We start from the raw sequence: 22,125 nt of genomic DNA on the forward strand, positions 1-22,125 counted from the left end.
CAGAATGTCTGCTGCTGATGCTGCTACTTCTGCTGATGCTCGCGAAAATCGCAAGGAGTATGCGAGGCAGCGCAGGCTAAATCTTAGACATGAAGATACTAGAGATGGCAATACTTATGAAGCTGGTGGACATTGAGCCTCTTGTTAAATAACTTAACTTATAACTGTATAGTATAAATTTGAGAAGCACAATTTTTTTTTAATTGTTTTGTACTTTTTTTGCAGCCTGGTCAACATTCTCAAAGTAAACAAAATAATTCATTTTCTTAGTTATGTTAAAGTTATATGTAATAACACATTGAAAGATGGTTATATTTATCATTCAACAGGTAAATTACATGAAAGGCTTAGATAAAACAAACTTACTAAGCTTGAACTTTCTGTTCTCGCTTTTTCCGTTCCTTGTTTATGTTACAGTTTATTTACTTATAAACCCTATAACTTTATATTAACATGTGCTACAGGCTTAAAATTTGGTTGAAGGTTTCTTTATACATATCTACACATATCCATGAGAGCTTTTAAAAAAACTAATTAGTGGTTTAGTAGTTACTAAGCTTTTAGTTTGTTTTCACTTGCCTTTTCAGTTTCTTGTTTTGGTAAGCTTGGTTAGTTCAAAAGCTTGTAAATTAATATTGACATGTGATATAGTCATGAAATTCGGTTGAGAGTTTCTTTATATACATGACAACATTTAAATGAGGGCGCTTTTAAAAAATATTTAGTAGTTTAGTAGTTACTAAACTTTCAGTTTTTCTTTCCTCATTTTCTCAGCTTCTTGTTTTGGTTAGAGACTGTTTACTTCAAAAGCTAACTCCTTCTTTTTGACAAGAGATATAGATCTGCAATTTGGTTGAGCTTTTCTTCATACATATATAAACATTTCTATGATAGATTTTTAAAAATTACTTAGTAGTTTGGTAGTTATACCGTTTTCCATCAAAATTTCTTAAAATTTAACACACTTTTTTACAAAAAAAAATTATAAAAAAAAAAACTATGAGGAATTCGCAAATTATTTATCATAGAAATGTAGATCTGTCTTTTAAGTAACTATTTCAAAAAGAATTTTGAGTCTACTCACAAAATTGAAGAAGTTTTTAGCTTTTGAAATTGTTTGTTTTGGCGCCATTTTGGATTGTTTCCATGGCAACCGATAGTGCGACGAGTGCAGTAAAACCATTTTTTGAAACTTCATTCAAGGGCTAAATAGCTGATACAAAAAAATCCGCGCTATCCCGTGAAACAAAAAAAAATTTTTTTCGACCGGTGTCTGGCCTTAAAAAATTATCCTATGCCCTGTGAGCAGAAAACCATTTCATTGTTATAATTTGTGTGTACTACTTTCATCCACCAGATAAACGTCTTCCTATAAAGTATTTTGTGTCTGTCCTGTAGGCGACAATATATTCACCGACAAAAAAGGACAGAAAAAGGAGGTGATCACCAGTTTAGAGAGGGTGAGAGAAATCATACATATGGCTCATGCATCTGGTAGTCAAGGTCATAGTGCTATAGAGGCCACTACGAAGATTTCCCGCAACTTTACTTGGGGATCAATCAAGGCTGATGTACGGGAATATGTAAGTTACTAATTTATCCTACACCAAGATGTACGTTTACAACCTACTTATCAAGTCATGGAGCAACAAAAAAAAAAAAAAATACTCGTTTTCTCTTGCCACATCATCGCCGCTGATAATTTTTTTCAAGTGATGGTCATGGCAACCATTACAGTAAAAAAAGAAACGACTGGCATTAAGGTTCCGAGCAACATGTTGCCAACAATGTACACTAATGTGTGATTTGTTTCACAGAATCTCGTGGGTATAAACAGCGTTAATGTGTCGTCTTGAAGTTTTACTATCTCTAGCTGGTACCAGACAGGTATAATAATAAAGAAAATTTTAAACCTCAAGTAAAACGCAGGATTACAGACAAAAGACGTGACTGTGAGTGTGTTGCTTCTTTTCAACTCCAAGGAGTTTGCTAATCGTATGTGGATTTCATTTATGAATTTAGAATTTGCTTTGTGCATGATACCTGTAAAATTTTCTGAAAAAGTAGATGTAAATATTTCAGATTAGAGCATGTGCTCCCTGCCAGGACATGGCTGCACTGCTTGGGCGTAAGGCCTTAGTCGAAATAGCAAGGGTATAGTACCCGACTAAATTTACGACTGTTGCATTGCTCCTGACTAGGTGAATTTTAGTCCGCAGCTTGGGCGTAACTTTAGTCCAACCAGGGGTTTGGCTTAGCTGCTGACTAGCAAGTGACTAACTTATGAGCGTCCACATCAACTCGGTTTTCATTTATAAATTTTACAGAAGAAACGTAGGACGACAATGTGAAACTTGTTTTTGGTAGATGAAAGTTATATTATTTTTCAAAATGGACCTTAAACTTGTTAATCATTATCGTGAACTTAAGCAAAATACGGTGAAAGCGAGCCTTCGGAGTCATGTTTTCAATTCTATCCTTAGGGATGTTTTCAGTTTCAGGAAATACGATCAACACGCATAAGTCGACAGTTTCGCGAACAATTCAACGTGTGTCTAAGGCTCTTACAGATCAACTAAATAAATAAAAAAAATACCAAGCCAGAGGAATGGAAACAAGCAAAAATCATAATTTTATGCAATCACTGGATTTCCAAGCGTGTTTGGGTGCATAAATGGCACCCATGTAAAAATACAGGGACCATCTGAGCACGAAAGTGAATTTGTAAATAAAAAAGGTTATCATTCAATAAATAAACAGCTAGTTTGTGATAGTGGCATAAATATAATTAACTCTGTTGTTAAGTATTCTGGAAATAGTCATGACACCAGGATTTTGACCCAGTCAAAGCTGTACCGAGCTTATGAAGTACATCCTTGTTTAGTCACGGGATAAACTCAAGAAACAATTGAACATGCAACAAAAAAGACGCCTTTCAAAGAAACATCCAGGTATGTCATACTAAATTATATTGGAGTCATAAGGTTTGGAAACAATATTTTTACATTATATTTGAGTATTATGTACACATGAATGAAGAGAAAATTATCATAACTGCTTTATGTTTTTTTTTTCAAGTTAGTGTCTTACATGTTAATAAATTAATATATTTTGCACAAATAACAAAGAGCAGAAAGTAATGGAAACTTTGAATGTGCTCACATGTGTTTCTTCAGTAAAGCTTTTGCCTGTATAACACATGCACACCTTTCAAGCCATGTTTCCCCTAAAGAAATATATTAACATATATTTATGCACTTACATCCACCAAGCTTTTTCTCATGTCAACTGTTCAGTTTTGTTATTGATTTGGTTACTATCATTTTCTAGGTTTAGCAGTTGTGTGCCCATGTCATTTGTGTAAAGATGCAGAATATATGATTCCTTTTTGCCTATTTGCAGGTACAGTCCAAAGAGAGCTATAGTTATCATCATGGCATGTATAGTATTGCACAAGCATAGTATGCATTCTGTATGATGAGCATGATGATAATCATGATGTTGAACGTTATGGAGATCAACCAGCCTTAAGTGCAAGAGCAAAGTAAGAGTCCCTTCTTCACAGATCCTTCTCCTAGAGCTTTCATATTTTATGGCAAAGTACAATTTATTTGTACGCAGAATTTCAAAGTTAAAATTAAGACATGTCTTTTCCATCAGATTAAGCAAAACTTGTGATCAGCATAAGTCCTCCTAGAGGTTTAACATTAAGGCTGGATGAATAACAGCCTTAAACATGGCCAAAGAAAACCAGTTTACGTGGGTTGATTGTTGAAAATAGCCACTCGAGCTTGTTGGCATGGATCTGATTAGTATGTACACATTATTTTTTAAAAATGCGTGATATAAAAATGACAAAAAGAGAAAGTATATTGTTTGGTATAATCACATTTTTTTCTTTTACTATGGATGATGAGTACATCCACAGCAACTGCACACTTGACAACTCTAGTGAGGAAAAGCTGGTGTATGTTGCATGAGCAGTTACTTTTATATGTCTGTAATTCTGTCACTGCTTCAGCTATGACAGAAACCGCAAAAGGGAGCAAATATATTCCCACAATGGTTGACTATTTCACCAAATTTGTCGATTCGTTTGCACTCAAAACAAAAGACAGTGTGTGCACTGCAGTGTGGTCCTTTATGTATCGGTAAGTTTAGACACCATATCCTTTGGGCTACAAATATCGGATGAAAGCCAGTATAATTACTTATGTGGGATATGGTAGTGCTATAACTATGTGCAGCAGCAGACCTGTGTTAATGGGATATGCTCACTAGCTTGCAGTTGTCTGTGTATCATATTTTGTTTGCTTCTATCCCTGCCATACTTTGCATTTTTTTCTGTAAGAGAGCATGTGTGTCAAATTAACAACACAGTGTTTCCTTACGGATTGAGGCCGGGAATTCAATAAGAAGGTATGTTATCATTTTGTCACACTTACAAGGTCTCTAACTTGGATAATATTCTCATAAACCCATTCTTTGACATAATTAACACTTCCATCTCTAGTTATATTCCTATTGTATTGTATATATTTACACATAAACTCTTCAGAAGTTTTTGAAAAGGCTAAGACGACTGCGTTGCTGAGCACAAGATCGGAGCCCTATGTACACCTTCTGGTGAAGGAAAGGGTGACTGTGATGATGCCAATGCCATTTGTTCAGCAGCTGGGAGTGCAAAAACGGGTTCAGTGGTCTCGTTGGAGGGAATGCACAGAAAATAACCAGACAAGCGACAACAAGGGGAGAGCATCAGGAAACGTATTCTCGCCGCTTCTCTTCTTCCTGGCGCTTGTGTCCATGGCGGTCTTCATGGGACAGTGAACAGTGAAGTGAACATCTTCCCAAAAGGGATTTTGAACGCTGCATAATACAATTTGCATACTTGGCCCCAAATGTTTTTTATGTTTTAAAGTATGAAATGAATAGTCAGGAGAATCTTTGCTGTGGTGTTGTCTTGCTCGATTCATTTTAACCAGCTAGGTTTTACTGTTGAAAGAAAGGAGTAAATGTCACACATTTTAAGCCCATAGCATTTACAGACTACTGATTTCTTGATTCTGTTATGTTTTCCTCCCCAGACAAAGGAAGACAAGATTTTTTGCGCAAAAAGTGTCAGGAGTAGTACACTTGTTGTCCTTTTCCTTAATTTTCTTTGTGTTTCCCAGTTGAATGATTAGCTGTATAAGGAATTCAACGCAAGGTATTCCACATCTTCTGCATATCATCCGCAAACAAATGGATTAGTGGAACGTATGAACAGCACTGTTCAAACAAGATTAAGCAAGCTAAAAGATGAACACCAGACTGACTGGGATGAATTTCTGGAGTCTGTTGTCAGGTGACACACTCCATGCGGGTGGCAGAAAAACCACTGGATCCCTGGGAAGACATAAACCAGGATGGATCCGTTGAAAGTGCACACTGCGCTTGCATGGCAGGTTTGTCAGAAGTCTCCAGCCACATTGCTGCAGTTCTTTTCTGCCTTGAGTGATGTTCCCATGTACAGAAGGAGGCTACCCCCACCGACTTACCAGCCTATTGGCTGTTTCCAACAGCTGGTCCCCATGAGGTCCATTTTTTTAAGTTGAAGGACATGACTCTGCTGCTAAGAATTGGGGGAGAGCCATGGACGATGATTAACTGCAGGTTGACAAGAAAACAAAATTTCATCGCCAACAAAAAAGAAGTGGAAGATTTCTTCAAAGATCTGCATTCCATTCATCCAAATACAATTGTTTTATCTGTTGTTGATGACTATGCTGCTGCTAATTTTATGGCCAAATGCCATCATGGTTGGGCTTCCACCAGACTTGTCAACAGCTTCCTAGCCAAATCAGGAGGGTGGCTTATAACTTCTGCCTACTCTTCACACACGAGCAGGCAGAATTTGTAGAGATATCAACCAGACTTCATAGAAAGTCTGCAATGAGGGCCAGAATGAGGACTGGTAGAATAACTGCATCGAGCCTGCATCCCAGACCATCAGAACTGCACCAAGTGCCTCACTTTTAAAAGATTTAATAACACCTATTAAACATCATTCGAGTATGCAAGTGCCTACACCTCTGAAATGGGGGATTGGGCATGAAGACAAGGCCAAGCAGGAATACCTTAGCAACATGCAAGAGGAGCATAATTAGGACTCCAAGAGAAACATGCATACTATTTTCAAGTGCTAAAGCCAGATGAACATCACCAAACAAAGCTATTGTGACTTTGCTGTCTGGTCACCACACCTACTGCTCCTCAGAATAAGAATTTTTCCTGATCAGGAATTGTGGGAGGAAAAATCCCTGCAGGCAGATTTTTTAAACACCATGGATCATGCAGACATAGACATGCCCTTTCAAACACTTGAGACAGGTTCTGACAGCTATTATTTTGGGATTTTGAATGTCCGTGATTGAGCATTTCAATGCAAATAATCTGTTTTATCCATGCCCCGACTGGGTTGTGGAGGCTATTATTGTAACTAATTCACATCTTATAATGCTACTAAAATAATTAGCAGTAAATACGCCAAAAATTGACTCGTATTATAAGTATAACTTTTAATTCTATAAACCAATAAAACTTGAAATTGTATAAATATAAGTCACAAAGCTAACATTACCAGGCTCATCAACTCTTAGAGAGTACATTCATGTACATGAAGCTTCTTCAGGATTTCAGCCAGAGGTTGCTGAAGAATTGAAAAAAGCTGCAGTAAAGCTTGAGCTAAATCAGCGCTTTGTTACTCTGCTTTATGACGGAATGTCAATCAAATCAGATCTTGTCTTTCATAAGAGAAGTGGAATGTTGGTTGGGTTTGTAAACAGTTAAGTGGCAATTTGACTTCAGCTATATGCCACACAAACTCAGGCTCTAGCTTTTTAATGTTGTAGGGATAAATTCTCATTTAAAAATGAGCATAGGATTCTTTGGTACTTGGTCTGCAACTGCCAATGAATTGTATCCTATTTTCTGGCAGGCTTTGGGTGTCGTAGAAGGTTGTGGCCTCAAAGTTATTGTGTCTACTTGTGACAAGGCACCTGCCAACCAGCCTTTTCAACAGCTTCACTGTGATGCTGATGAAATATGTTATAAGACGTTAAACATTTTTGCCCCCGACCGTTACATTTACTTTTTGTCTGATCCCCCACACCTTGTCAAGACTGTAAGAAATAGTCTGGCAAGCAGTGGTAGCAAAAGTTACATGTGGAAGGATGGTCATCACCTGCCTTGGAAGCTTATAGCAGACCTATATTTTGAAGATGTGAAAAATGGGCTTAGACAAACAAAATTAACATATAATTGTAGAAAATATGTTTCTACTTTTGTGGCGTTTTGTGTAGTTAGTGGATTTAGTGTGTTAGTCGGGTGGGGGTAAGGTTGTTACAATGATTAAAGCAGTGAACTGGTCAAGCTGGCGGCATATCGGCCTGACTGGCGCGCCAAATGTCTGGCCGCCCATTCATCACCAGTGGCCAGTCAAAGCTAACGACAACACCTGACGTAAGCGGCTGCGAGTCAACCATGGCCAGAGGGAGACAACCGGGTAACAGCCCGACCTCTCTTTGTCCAGCTGAAGGTCGGGGACCGCCTGAGGCGAGCAACGCCCCTTACACCTGCGTCCAGACCCTTGCTACACCTCCAAGGCCAACGGGAGGAAGTTACGCCCACCGGAAGAAGGAACCAAGTCTGGCGAGGGGCAGAGAACGTCACTTCTCCAAGTAGCGAGCTGGTGAGCGGCCGCTGAGAGTCCGTCTTAGAGATCATAGAAGACGTTAAAGTCCACGTGGGGACTGAACTGTGAAGTGTGAATTTTTGGTATTGATGAACTGTGAACTGAAAATAGTGACTTGTGAATAGTGAGCAGTGGAATTATTATCGTGAGAAACTATCAAGAAGAAACACCAGAGAGATAAGTTTTAAGGTATACTTGTAGCCAATCTTTTATGTAGTTATGTGTATATATATATGTACATCTTTTCTTTCATTATATTCGTTATTCATGTTGAAATCTGTATTTTGAGGAGTGTTTTGGAGTGAGCGTGTGGACGCATGCTGGACGGGTGCATGCGAGTGCGAATTAATCCTTGCGCGCAGGACCCACACGTGGCAGTCCATTACAACTGGCGAGCCTGCAATCTGAAACGAACTGTGGAATTTTTTTTCTGATTATTTTTGCTTTAGCATTTGTATTTGTGCTAATATTTTTTCAAAGTGTGTTAAACATTTTTTTTTGTGGATAGTAGAGCCGTGGGTAACTATGAAATACAGCGGGCTCAGCGTGACGAGGTCATACAAAATTTAAAGCGAGAGGGGGTAAGGAGGGGATATAGTGGTGATACCCTCAGTTTCTTTATTGTGGATGGACTTTTGATGGGAGTTTGACAGACAAAAACGAGAGTTAGCAAAGCGGAAACACGAGTTAGAAATGCGCAAGATTGATGTAGCTTTAGAAAGCAAAAGGCTAGAGGTAGGAGGCCAAAGATTAGCGCTAGAAAGAAGAAAATTAGAGTTAAAGGAAAGAAGTAAAAAGAACGAATTAGAAGATCTGATAGAAATTGAAGAAAACAACCTTCTTCGAGACAAAATGCTGGTGGAACGAAAGTATTTCGGACGTCATGTAGTAATTGACACTGAATGGCAGAAACTAGAGCACGCGTCCCAGGGACGAGTTTGGAAGTTTGAGAGAGAATGTTGGATAGAAATTGAAGAAAGAAGGCAGGAACTTGATAAGATGCAAGTAGAACTAGAGAATAGGGCGGAGGCAAACAATCGCCTAATACAAGAGATTGAATCGCAATATTACGGGGGACGACCCTTTGAACCCAGTCTCATCTTCCAGGAACTAAGAGCCCCAGCAATCGAGTTTTTTCAAAGAGTGAACAATTATTCACATGAGGCTGAGAATTTCCAAACGACTAGCCAGCAAACCACAAAAGCCATGGAGATAGGGGATGGCGAAAACGAAAAGGATGATGTCAAGGACAGCTCGGCGGATGATGATGGAGAAGAAACGAAAGAGCTGGATATCAAAACAGAAAGCGAAACCCACCAGGTCCTTGAGAAGAAACGTTTGGTAGAAAGCAAAACAGAGTCCGAGACTCAACAGAAGAATGAAGAGGAGGAGGCTAAGGTGGAAGTCGAGAAGACAGAGTTAATAGTGGAAGAGAAACCACCAGAAAAGATTTGGATAGAACAGATTGAAGGACATGCATACCCCAGGGTCCCACAGGGAGCCTGACCAGAGACACGTATTAACATTGTTGTTCTTCCTTCCAGAGATGGTTTATCAATCGGCGCGCCCAAGAGTGTCACCTTCGACCGCAACATCGTCGTCCACCTCGGCCTTGAAGTAAGAGGAAATGCAATTTGAGGTGTCTCTACTACTCCAGTCTGTCTTTTCACTGTAATGGAAAGAAGGGGTGGGAGCCTTCGTAGCCCCAATCATTTTGTTGTTGTTGACTGATGACAGCGTCCTTGTAGGAGACACGAAAGCTACAATGACTGGACTGCTTGTGTGATGGATCGTATGCGGACGGCAATACACGTGCTTGTCTACAAGTCTTGCAGTCTGTTGTCTACAACAAGCTTTACAGTCTATTGTGTACAACAAGCCTTACTTATCCTAGTTTAGATGAGACGAAATACTATAACATAGAAGCTCTGTCTTGCACGCATCTGACCACTGATTTCCATTCACTGCAAGTTTCCGTGACAGGATGGGATGTTGGGGTGGAATTTGGGGTGGGGACTGGTGCCACTGCACCCAAGCACACCGTGACGTCACTACGTGTTCATGGCTTCCGGGAAATATCATAAACTGCACAGGTGCTTGATCCTTGCACCCCTTACCTGGAAATATTTATGAGTGAAGGTCAAGCAAAGGTGTGCTGAGCGCTGGCTTTGTTCTATCGATTACCGATGGCGATGTGGTCAATGTTTTATTACTGACATAAAGCCTAGACAACCAAGTAGACTTCGTAAACCTGGTTTGTCTTACTAGTCAAGTATAGTAGTCGTCATAATGTAACAAGTCCTTCAACAAAGCCAAACATTCAGCAATAAAGGCTAACAGAAGATTATTCCCCGCAAATCACCCCGCGGCCTGTTGAACTGACCTCCAGCCTCTGGTCACAGACTCACCTGATTCTGTACGACAACCAGAGGTTGTAATCACTGAACCCTAAGGTGCTCCGTGCTCACTGGAGCGTCGACTCAGGTATAAAGAAGTGCTGAGCATTGCATCTTACATACCTCCAGGGTGGGTGGGGTAGAGTCAAGGGACGCAACCGGTCCCTCAAAAAAGATATTAAGGCAAGAATGTGAACATCGTTCACTGTCAGTATAGAGTTGCCCCCTCCCCTCTCCAAAGCCGAACATCTTCCTACGCCACTGAACACGTGTTTTTTTTTATAACTGGGATGTCATGGCTAAAAATGCCCTCATGAAGAATGACTACACTACTGGTATCGTTTCAGAATATGGAATATATATGGCGCGCGGCCGTCCGCCTCACCCGATTTGCAGTAAGCTGGGTGTGGGGGAGATTAACAGAAGCACTTTTCCACTCACTTCCAGCTCCACTAGCTCAACCCCGTGAGTACTTTAACACGCTGCGGTCGTAGTTTTATCGCCAGTGTTATTTTAGCTGTACATGTCATTAACAAAGGTTACACTAGAGTGATGTCCCTTCGCTTAACTGGCTCGAGGGGACCAGCTCTGACGTTTTTGTATCTTCTGTGGATCTATGATGAGTTTTGGTTTCTCCAATTCATCTGTAATGTTTGTTGCACCTTTCGCCTCTGTTGTGGATTGTTATTCTGTGCTTGTGCTGCGTCATTACTTACAATAGACATCTTCGTCCACTAACTGCTTCCGTCTCATGTTCTTTCATCTTGCTTTGGATTTTTGACTGTAGTGGATTTTGTGCCTTTTTTAACTGACACTTTTAAGCAGTATGGACCAGTGTGGACCATGCCGCTTTCCATTTTTGATTTACGAACCACGTACGTTGCTGCATGATGTGTAGATTCGATTCTTGATCTATGCGCTTCAGCGATGTCATCTGGAGATGACTGATTATTGATGATGATTGGTGATTGATGATGATGATGACATAGAGACTGTATGTCTGCAATGAGAAAACAAATATTGGAAAGCAGAACCCGCACTGCAACTGTCCCCCCTTGCCTTTTCCCTCTTGAGCCACCAGCAAAACTGGCCACTAAACAGCTACAATGTGTGATTTGTCAGTCACGTACTGAACAGCTTAATTTGCACAAGCAGTCTTCTTCACTGCTTGTTCACCCTCCAGGATTTTAATCATTAACACGTTCCTCCATACCAACATTGCTTTACAACCCATACTTTCTATAGAATACAGGAGACGTTCCTGAAGTATAATGTTTGGGGAGGGTACCAGGAAAGAACCTTTGCTGAAAGGACAGGAAGCATACACCAGCCATCGCTAGACAGAGAAGGCCACTGCGCCAATGGCAGATTCGTTTGTTGGAGAATTCGCCCAACAACGCTATCTGACGCCTGCCATACAAGTGATGCTGGCCCGACAGACTCATATGTCGAAAAAATCCAGGTAGGCACAGTAAACCTAACCCTAGCCCACTAGTTGTTAAGCCCATAGGGTTTACAGACTACTGATTCCTTGATTCTGTTATGTTTTCCTCCCCAGACAAAGGAAGACATAATAAGATTTTTTGCGCAAAAAGTGTCAGGAGTAGTACACTTGTTGTCTTTTTCCTTTCTCTTCTTTGTGTTTCCCAGTTGAATGATTGGCTGTATAAGGAATTCAACGCAAGGTATTCCACATCTTCTGCATATCATCCGCAAACAAATGGATTAGTGGAACGTATGAACAGCACTGTTCAAACAAGATTAAGCAAGCTAAAAGATGAACACCAGACTGACTGGGATGAATTTCTGGAGTCTGTTGCTTTTTCACAGTGAACCCCACATGCCCTCCCAATGGTTTAAAGCGGACGATTGCACAAAAAATTGCATGTTTTCAATTCAAAGTATATTTTTATCAGGAATAGAAATATCCCTTGTCACCAGAATGTTTTTGTTTTGTGTGACTGAAAGAATTGTGTGCTTTGCGAGAACAAATGGTACCTGCACGAAAATTGGCAGAAGAATGCACATCTTGCTCAGGAAAAATCCGCACAGTCTACAATGAGATTGTATGTCTCCAATGCGAAAACAAATATTGGAAAACAGAACGCGCACTGCAACTGTCCCCCCTTGCCTTCTCCCTCTTGAGCCTTCAGCAAAACTGGCAACTGAACAGCTACAAGAACTCCTTAGGAGTGATTTGTCAGTCATCAGGTAATGAACAGCTTAATTTGCACAAGCAGTCTTCTTCACTGCTTGTTCTCCCTCCAGGATTTTAATCATTAACATGTTCCTCCATACCAACATTGCTTTACAACCCATACTTCCTATAGAATACAGGAGACGTTCTTGCAGTGTATAATGTTTGGGGAGGGTACCAGGAAAGAGCCTCTGCTGAAAGGATAGGAAGCATAAAGATGGTAGGGGATTCACCTGAAACTGAAGGACATGGTGACAATCAGTACCCAGGTCACAGATCGCCATGACAGCATTCATAACCCCATGACCAAAAGATTAGTTTGTGAGTGCCCATGCAAGCACTTGCTACAATGCAAGGGACCTGTGTGCACTGCCAATGGTATAATGGACTCCTTTTGCTTTCAGACAATGGTGACATTTGTAGCAGGTTACTCAATTCGACGTGGATTTGTACTCAAACCGAAAATGAGAAGAAAACAGTAAGTAATATTAAAATTCAAAGGTATATTCTCATTAAATATATGCATGTTTTGTGCTTTTGTGTTTGTATATATTTTATAAATATTTTCTGATTGTCGAACTTCTTGACCTACGGCGGTCCATTTTGTGAGTTCTCGGTCCGATGCAGTTACAGTCTTTCAGTTGATTTTTTACAAGAACAAAACGTATATTTGTTGAATCAATGTATACATCCACTTTACTAATCTATTTAAATGATCTTTAAACCAAACGGAGTATCACACATAGTTGTTGTTAATGAGATTGATATTAAATAAATTTTTTAAAAAAAATACCAGTCTAGAGATTTTCATTCGTCGGTCATTCTCGCTGCTGCGTACACCGGGTCGAACGGGCTAAAGACTGCGTATTGTAGTGAGTTGATTCTTTTACCTCTTTATTTTTAGAAAATATAACCTTCATTAATTTGGAAGAAAATGTAGGTCATTGTATAAACTTGATAGTTGGAAAGCAACAGAAATTCGACAAATCATTGTTTCCTGGTATACAAGCAAGAATACCTTAGCAACATGCAAGAGGAGCATCATTGTTTTATCAGGATTAAGTCAGGACTCCACATGAACCCTGAGTATCCTGTTTTTTGGGGCCGGGCTAGATGCATGGTGTCATGCGAGTGTTGAGGTGCTCAATGTGTGGAAATTAAGTGTCCTGCCAGAATGAAATAGAAAGATGTTACATACCAAGACCTAGACTTTCTGCAATTGGACAACAATCAGCAGTCACTAGGACTCCAAGAGAAACATGCATACTATTTTCAAGTGCAAAGCGAGATGAACATCACCAAACAAAGCTATTGTGACTTTGCTGTCTGGTCACCACACCTACTGCTCCTCAGAATAAGAATTTTTCCTGATCAGGAATTTGGGTGGAGGGAAAAATCCCCTGCAGGCAGACACTTTTTAAACACCATGGATCATGCAGACATAGACATGCCCTCTCAAACACTCGAGACAGGTTCTGACAGCTATTATTTTGGGATTTCAAATGTCCGTGATTGAGCATTTCAATGCAAATAATCTGTTTTATCCATGCCCCGACTGGGTTGTGGAGGCATTGATATGAGCAACTAGCAAATATCTCAAATTGATTAAAAATAATCAAGAGTTTGTGAGAAAAGCTATAAGTAAATAAACTTACCCGCAACAGAGTAAAATGCGATGGATTTATTTTCATTCACTCCCTTGCATTTATTACTAACACTGGAACAGCATTGTGTCCACTGTTCCTGTCAAATTTGGGAGCTGGAGAAAAAGCGTGGATTTATATTAATGCCAGTGCCATGCACACGTGTGGACATCACACATCCCCCCCTTAGAGACTGTGCTTTACACTGTCACTATCTGGGTTTATGAGATTATGATTTAAATTATGAAGTTGTCAAGAAAAAGCACAAATTACTTATATCTATTGTATATCAAGTGCACCCAACAGCACAAGTCAGTGGGTGCTAGAGGATGTCATCATTCAAGAGGATGTTCATGACCGTAACATTGCAATTAATAAGTTAGTGAGAAAAAAGATGTTAGAAACATTAATGAAGGGTGGCATGTTACGAAAAGTATAAAAGCTGGGATGAAAAAAAAAACTGGTGAACCTCGGCAAGACGTGTCGCCCTCAGCTCAGTGACAAGACAGCAATGGTCAGGGATCATGTTTACTGGTGTATTGAGCCAGTATAAGGAAGCCTCACTATGCACGTAATCTCTAAATATACCACTTCTAATACTGCTGACTGATCCTGCTGCTGTCAAGCTTCTGCACAGCCATGTCCTCTATAAACATCCAGAGGACTACTTGCTGTCCAGGGAGACATTTCATTTTGACTGGAATGAGCACACTAATAGAGATTCTAATTAAAATTACAACAATTTACGCATTCAGCACAACCAAATACAACTTGGACAATGCACTTTAAAAGAGAAAATTAGTAGAATATCTGGAGACGTGTCGCCGAACAACACAAATTTGATTCCGAACATGAAGAAAACAAGTAAGCTGAAACAGCCAGTAGTTCTGATGAAGATTTGGAAACAAATAATATAATTTAAGTAACAAAATCTCACCATCATTGATAAGCCAGGAAATAATTTACTATTTATATTTGCACTTTCAAAGGCAATATTGTTCTAATCATGAGTACAGCTCCACACTGACAAAGGTACTGTCTCTATAGACATGTTCATTCTAGTCTAAAACTGCAAGACTGACTTGCATGTTCTAATTTTTATTTCGTTCACTTTAGATATTTGTTATTCTGTGACAGGAACACAAAATCAGGCAAGGGAATTGAAAAGGGTGGACTCTGGACGAGACAATCCAGCGGACGTGTCCTCTTTTCCCTTGGGTTAGGTCTATGTCTTCTCCCCCCCAGTTTCGTCACACACACAGTATCAAGTAACCACATCATCTTAAGGTCAGGGGTACACTCTAAAAATTTAACTCAATATTTTAAATACCTATAAGGGTTTTTAAATAGAGTAACAAAATAGCACTTTAGAACTGTTTTTTGAGTACCTAGAGTGAAAATTGTGACTCTGGTCGACGTTTTTGTTTCAAAACGTACAAGTATTTTAAAAGCTACTTGACACAATACTATAAGTCATATATCAAATCAATGATCCAGTCACAAGAAAGTGAAAAACTAAATACAAGGCTACTTTAAAAAATATGATTTGCATGGTTTGCTAAGCCATTTCGGTTTTTTTCATGAGTCTACAACAAAAAGAACCACAATTCAACCACAGTAGCAAGATTTGGGATGTGCTGAACTTGATGCCCACTGCACTAGAAAAACTGTTTCTGATGCAATCCTTCAAATCTTTTCATAAGAGAGCTTACTTGAGGTTGTTTCAATAAACACTGTCAAAAAGGTGCTTTGATCTAGAGGATCAAATTATGACGTGGATTAAAAAGGCACAAACACTTATTACATGTGATTGCAACTAAGCAGGAGAACAGTGATGGCTGAATGACACTTGAAGGAACAGAAGTGTGCCATCAGTACTCACAAATTAACTAGCGATTTAAGGAAGTCAAACAGTTAAGAAGTCATAGCAAATATGTCACTTGTAAGCAGATAAAGATATATAATTAATGATTTTAAAAAATTTCAAATCAGCACTCATTTTTGCTTCAGCCTGAAAAGGAATGAATTGTAAAAAAATAATCAGGTTTCCATAGTAACTAACTAAATGTATAAAAGAGCTACGGAATGCAGGATATGACAAACACAACCTTCCCCACCTACCTTCCATATATTCATTGAACTAATTCAAACTATGCAGTTCTGCCGACAGCCCACCCCAGCATTGTTAAAATAATCTCTGAGTGCTTCTCTTATCTTCTCACCATTAGCTGCCTGCTGGTGTCCATCATTCAGTGCTGCTTGAAGACCTGTAAAAGAAGCTTTTGCATTCTGTTGCCACTCACTGCTGTCTGTCACATAGAAACTGCTTAGTTTTCCATCATCACCTGCATTACAGTACCTCTGATCCTTGCAGTCAAGTAGAAAGTTGTGGAGAGCAATGGTTGCAAGTAGTATAGATTTGATTCTTGGGGGATCAATTCTCATAGGAGAATGGTACACACCAAACCTTGAGGCCAAAATGTTAAAGGTGTTCTCTGCCACTTGCTTAACATGAGAGAGATGGTTGTTGAAGACTTCCTGTTTCTCAGACAAGACTTCCTGAGAATATGCAGTCATGACTCTGGATGACATCTGAAATGCTGAATCAGCAACAATGATGCTTGGAATCACAGCGCCACTGCCTGGCAATTTTTCTGGAACAGGAGTATTGAGTTCATTACCATCAAGACTAGCTTTCAGGAAAGACTGGTTCCAGATGCTGGCATCTCCACTACCCCCAGGAGCTCCAGCCTCATAGTACAGAAACCTGCAATCTGCATCAACCAACGTAAGAAGCACAACACTGTGGAAATGCAAGTAGTTCTGATATAGAAGACCGCTCTTCTGAGGACACTGAATACGGACATGTCTGCCATCCAGCACCCCGATGCATTGCGGGAAACCCCACTTGTCAAAGAATTCATCTTGGATATGTTGCCAGTCTTCAACTGTCCTTGGAAACTAGAAAAAAAAAAATTTCCTTTTTTGAACATGACAAGATTTTAAAAATTCTGTAACTAGTTATTTAGGGAGCATGGATTATTTTAATGGTTCAGTGGCAAAGACTATCCTAAAAACTAAGTAACTCATTACAACAGAAGAGCTTTTGAGCACATCTGAGGACATAGTCGTCTAGGTAATTTAACAATTTACCTTGGTCGAACAGGATAAAAAATTAAACAACTTGAGTACTTATATGTACCCACCTTTAAGTACTTCTTTTGGAGTGCACGGTAGATAGCATCACAAGTTTCAGGAATAACATAGCTAGTTGTGGAGACTGGGATCTTGAACTCCTTAAGAAGATCTGAGTATGGCCCTCCTGTACAAACACATCATACTGAGGCTAACGTATCTGTTCAAAAGAAGAAAAAAAAAACTGCAGACCATCAGATGCATATTTGACACAAAAATCAAAATTCACCATTTCCAATTATGAAGAACTGTACATAAATGATGGGAGCAATTTCTTAACATCAGGAATCAAGAGAGGAACAATATTATGCATAATGTATTCCAAGTTACAATTTCTTTCCAAATGAGGGCCACATATTAGATAAGCTCAAAGATGCCTACACTCTGCCTCCAACAACTGCTTTGAAACATTTGTCATTTCGACATATCACCCCAGCAGTAACTGACATCCTGCCTGAGTTGAACAAACCCTGCTATGACCGTATCATGATGGCCAGAACAGTCTATAATCTTGTCAAGGGGGTGGAGGGGGGCAGTGTTTCGCTCAAAGCCAGCTAGCTATATCAGGGCAAGGCAGCCAGCCCTGTAAACAGAAATCAAATGCCGAGAAAAAAATAGCATGCCTGATAGAGAACCAAATCAAGGACAGCCAACCTTCACTATATTGGTGACAACCGGTACCAGCTGCGCCAACAGACTGCCTAAAAGCTTTCCAACACACAACCTCTGCCTAAGAGGTTGTAAAAGACCACAAACTGTTCATGTTGGTGGGGTGGATGGTAGTTTTAGTTTGTCTTTTTTACTCCTCAAGGAGCATAGGTTCACATGGGGGGGGGGAGGTAACAGCAGTATAAATCATTTTCGATAGTGAAAAATGTAAAATATTTTTTGGATTATGTAGATCTGCTTTTACAGCTCATGGTTTAAAAAAAAAATTGACAATTGCAACATCCTACAGTCTTTAGAGCCTGGGATGGTTGACAAAACTGCATTACTATAAATTAATGATAAAAATGTGACTTTATACAGCACATTTTCACTTTTTTTCTATTGAAGTGGTTTTTTAAAAACAATTTTAAGAAAATGTCAGTGCACTAATGTAGCATGATGTGCTTTGAGTGAGATGAGTGCCCGATCAATGAAGTCTCTACATATAATAATAATGAAAAAATAATTCATGGTAAAATGCGGACAAAATCTTTCGTTTGTAAGACCAATAGAAAAAAAAAATCATGTTTAATATGTCATTGTAATATACATTCTCTGCAAGCGTATGTGCATGCGGTCATTTTTTTTTAAAAAGTATAATGGTGGCTGAACTTATCCACATGGTTTTGCTAAAATAGGCAGTTCAGGTTGTATATCTATCTTGCTCAAACAGCATATGGCTCTTTTGGTAATGTTTGATGTTAATAGCTACTTTTTTTTTTTTAATCTGTGATGGATTTGTCTTTTCAGTCTAGAGGCGAAATGATGGCCCCCATGATATTAAGCGAAAGGGCACAAGGTAAATTTTGACGTTTATAATGATGTTTAGATCATGTATTGACTCATGATACAGTCTGCCATGGATAGTTTTTACAAACTTGAACCAAGTTCCTGCTAAACTAGAAGGCAAAAGTGTTTTCTTAAGATCCTGTAGATCAGATGAGATGGAAAAGAGAAGGTAATCTACTGATTTTGCAATGGTTAAATAAAAAGCCTGTTACATTTTTTTTTCTACAAAGTACAATACACAGACATACTAATGCTAGTTTTTACCATAAAAAAACAAACTAAGTAGACATCAGATATGAGGCTACAGTAGCAGACAGCTACAAAAATTTTTGTCGGGTATAGATGTGCCCAACTGACAAGTAGATATAGTTTTCGAAAAACCAACTGAGGTAGAAAACTTTATCACTTTCAGATGTTGCTAGGGCTCAGAGCCATATTTTTTTCAGCTACAGTTAAGATTTCATTTTGGAACTTCTCAAACAGCTTGGTGCAATTGATGACAATGAGATTCCAAAATACAAGCCCGAAACACCATTCAAAACATCCTTCGCTTTCTTCAGCAAGCATAGACTTGACATGGTATCGAAAAGTAGAAAGGAAAACGTGTCTAGTATTCCCCCTGTGGAAAGATCTACTGCATCATAAAAACCGGGAGATGCTTGCTCGAGTTGCAACAGTAGTGAGTTGATAGGTCTATGTTCATTTTATTCTTATTATTTTAGACAATATCTTACAAAAGTGCTTTGCCACATTTGCTGGAATTTGAAATTTAGGGATTGATCCCTTTATGGTCTGCTAATGTGAATAGCTTTATTAAATTGCTTCCTCACCCAAAAAAAAAAACAATTTCCCTACTAATCATCCTGTTCCTAATAATTATGCTGTCACAACTCATGGTTTTAAATTTACTTCTTACTTGTCTATGTACCGAGAATATCTTACTGTTTAAATCAATGAAATGAATTACTTAAGTTTAACTCTGCTGCTGCTGACACAAAAGAGGCAGAAGTCGACTCGTCTAGTAGCGATAATAAAAGCTTTGTACGTCCAGCGACAATCGAGAATACATTAAACTTTAATGTTAGCATACAAACATTAAATGTATTCTAGATTGTTGATAGACTTTAAAGTTTACTTAATGTAAGCTTACCTGATGCAAGGTAACGCAGTGTGACTGCAAGACGTTCTTCTGCTGGTATACTGTCTTTATAAGACGTGTCGGCCTTTCTAATAAGTGGAGCCACGAGGTGCAACAGATCATTGCACGTGTTTGCAGCCATTGGCAAAAATTGCCTCTGTTCGTTCGTTCTGTCCGCTGGATAGTTCATCAGCTAAAGAATGGAATGCGCCATACGCTTCGCGCTTTAAAATGCATGGTAACGTTGCCTTGCGTTTTCTCTGTTTGCGAACGCGGCGACGTCTTGCCACTGCAGCAATTATAATAGCAGCTGCAATGTTCTCGTACTCTGTACTGTAGCAAAGGCGCTCTGCCATAATGACAAGACACGTGACTACATTCCCGCGGCAAAACCCATTGGTCAGTTTAATTACTTATTGCAATTTGCATTAGGTTAGGATCAACGATATAGAAATTACTGTAAGTTATACTGATCCTCTGCAAATCTCTTCAAAAATCACTTTTGTCAAGCTATACGAAAAAAATGATCACCTTCAAGATCTCATAATAATTTAACGCGAGTTACCGTTCTTGACGAAAATAATGTTGTATATTTAAGACGACATTTATCCGCGTTGGAGATTCTGTGCGCTTTACAAACGCAAACATAAACAAACAAATTCAGTTGTAGTTTTTGTACTGAACTGCTTTATGTGATGTCATCAAGATTTGCGTTCATGACATTGTACGCCTTCGATCGCTCACACACCTGTGCTGAAAGTGCGAACTATTGCTACGAAAACTAGACCCATGAATATCAAACTATATATATTATAGAAGTTGAACAAACTTAAAAAGAAGATACATCTGCTGAGCAACATTATTTTATTCCTCCAACACTGTTAACATAAGTGTTTTCAGTCCATTGTTTTCATACGACATGATAGATTTTGCAGGCTGTTAGCAGGCCGGATCGAATGTCATCAACTGTGTTGTGTTCTATAGTCAGGGTCTCCGCGATAGGATGAACCTCTGTCTCTTCTCCTTGGCTCTCACGGACTGCGCCTTCTTGTCCGTGTTTATAGTACACCCGTGAGAAACTTCATCGAGTGGTCTCTAAGCATCATGGTTCACATTAGTCCAGCACGCTGCTGTTCTCCTGTTCTATTCAACATTCACACCTCAATGACTAGCACGACACATTGTCTGGACATCGCTGTTCACTCGCTATGTTCACGGACTTGACACAATTAACCTAGTGTCGGCGCCCGTGTCCTCCCCTCATCTCTTTTCTTTGTATTTGTTCTAAGCGGTACCGAACATTGCGATAGCCTTGTAGTCTCTTACTAGCTCAGGGTGGCTAGCGAGTACACTCGCAACGGTGGACGAAAAGGAGACATTGAAGGAAAATATAACTTCCTTATTTTTATCAAGCTTAGCTGAAAATTAATTGTCGTACCGTGGAATGTACCTCCATTTCAGTTTCAATGGACAGAAAGAAAGAAGGAAAGAAAGAATGAATGAATGAAAGAAAGAAAGAGAGAAAGAAAAGATCGAGGATAGCTGTGCATCTTGCTACGCGGACAAGATAGTTGCCACACTTACCCGATATTAAAGCAACGTGCCTTTGTTACATTACATAGAAAGCAGATAGATAAGTGTTAGAAGAAGACGGCGGATACAAAGTACGAGACCATCATTAATAACTTAAAACACTACTTGAATAATTGTACTACTAACAGTTAACACAACCGTCCGCTTCCTAACCTTACCCTGAGTCCCTGCATCTATAATCTAACATCTTACTGATGGTGTCTCGAGACGACCACCCAGGGCTTCTCACCACCACACGACGGACGGACGGACGTGTTTCATCTAGTTTTATCTACAAACTCCGGGTGTCGTTGTTGGACCCACCCGTTATAGCAGCACAAAAAGTCCTCTTCAGTGTAGCTGTACTGCTGCGTCTTTCGACATGAGTCTGAATAAACTTTTTGAGTTCATTGCCATGTATAGTTAATTGTTTAATAGTTTTCTGATTTGCTCTGTTAGAAATGTTTAATAGTCTCCAGTAATATTTGCTCTCGAGGGAACTTTTAATAACCAACACACCCCATCAATAATCTGCGGAAATTTTCTAAAGGTCAGATGTTGATAAAATAAAGTCTTTACTTGTTTTCAGACTCGGTGATGTGCAATCATTTTGTCGTAAATGTTGCAATCAAACAACTAAAAGTCGATGTAAAAATATGCCATGACAAGTAATCACACACACGCGCGCGCGCGCTCGTTAACATCAAAAGATACTTGCACATGAAATAATTTGCTAAAACATTTAAATGATT

The 22,125-nt window shown here is 39.3% G+C and overlaps 1 protein-coding gene across 1 annotated transcript; it reads right to left on the reverse strand.

The window, feature by feature from the left end:
* Positions 1-13,750: 13,750 nt before the first annotated feature.
* Positions 13,751-20,157, reverse strand: LOC112565661 (putative nuclease HARBI1). Its single transcript, XM_025241276.1, has 3 exons — positions 19,814-20,157; positions 17,178-17,293; positions 13,751-16,932 (listed from the first exon to the last, which is right to left on the reverse strand). The coding sequence occupies exons 1-3, from the start codon at positions 19,989-19,991 to the stop codon at positions 16,117-16,119; spliced, it is 1,110 nt and encodes a 369-aa protein (XP_025097061.1). The 5' UTR covers positions 19,992-20,157; the 3' UTR covers positions 13,751-16,116.
* Positions 20,158-22,125: the final 1,968 nt, after the last annotated feature.

Source organism: Pomacea canaliculata, linkage group LG6 (genome assembly GCF_003073045.1).
Source record: "Pomacea canaliculata isolate SZHN2017 linkage group LG6, ASM307304v1, whole genome shotgun sequence".
Lineage (NCBI taxonomy): Eukaryota > Metazoa > Mollusca > Gastropoda > Architaenioglossa > Ampullariidae > Pomacea > Pomacea canaliculata.

What these genes read in the sequence shown, in the direction of transcription:
- LOC112565661 (XM_025241276.1), bottom strand. Translation starts at nt 19,991, where the DNA reads ATGAACTATCCAGCGGACAGAACGAACGAACAGAGGCAATTTTTGCCA. An exon ending in ACTGCGTTACCTTGCATCAG is followed by an intron (nt 17,294 to 19,813) that starts GTAAGCTTACAT and finishes GTGTTTGTACAG; the next exon opens with GAGGGCCATACTCAGATCTT. An exon ending in TCCAAAAGAAGTACTTAAAG is followed by an intron (nt 16,933 to 17,177) that starts GTGGGTACATAT and finishes TTTTTTTTCTAG; the next exon opens with TTTCCAAGGACAGTTGAAGA.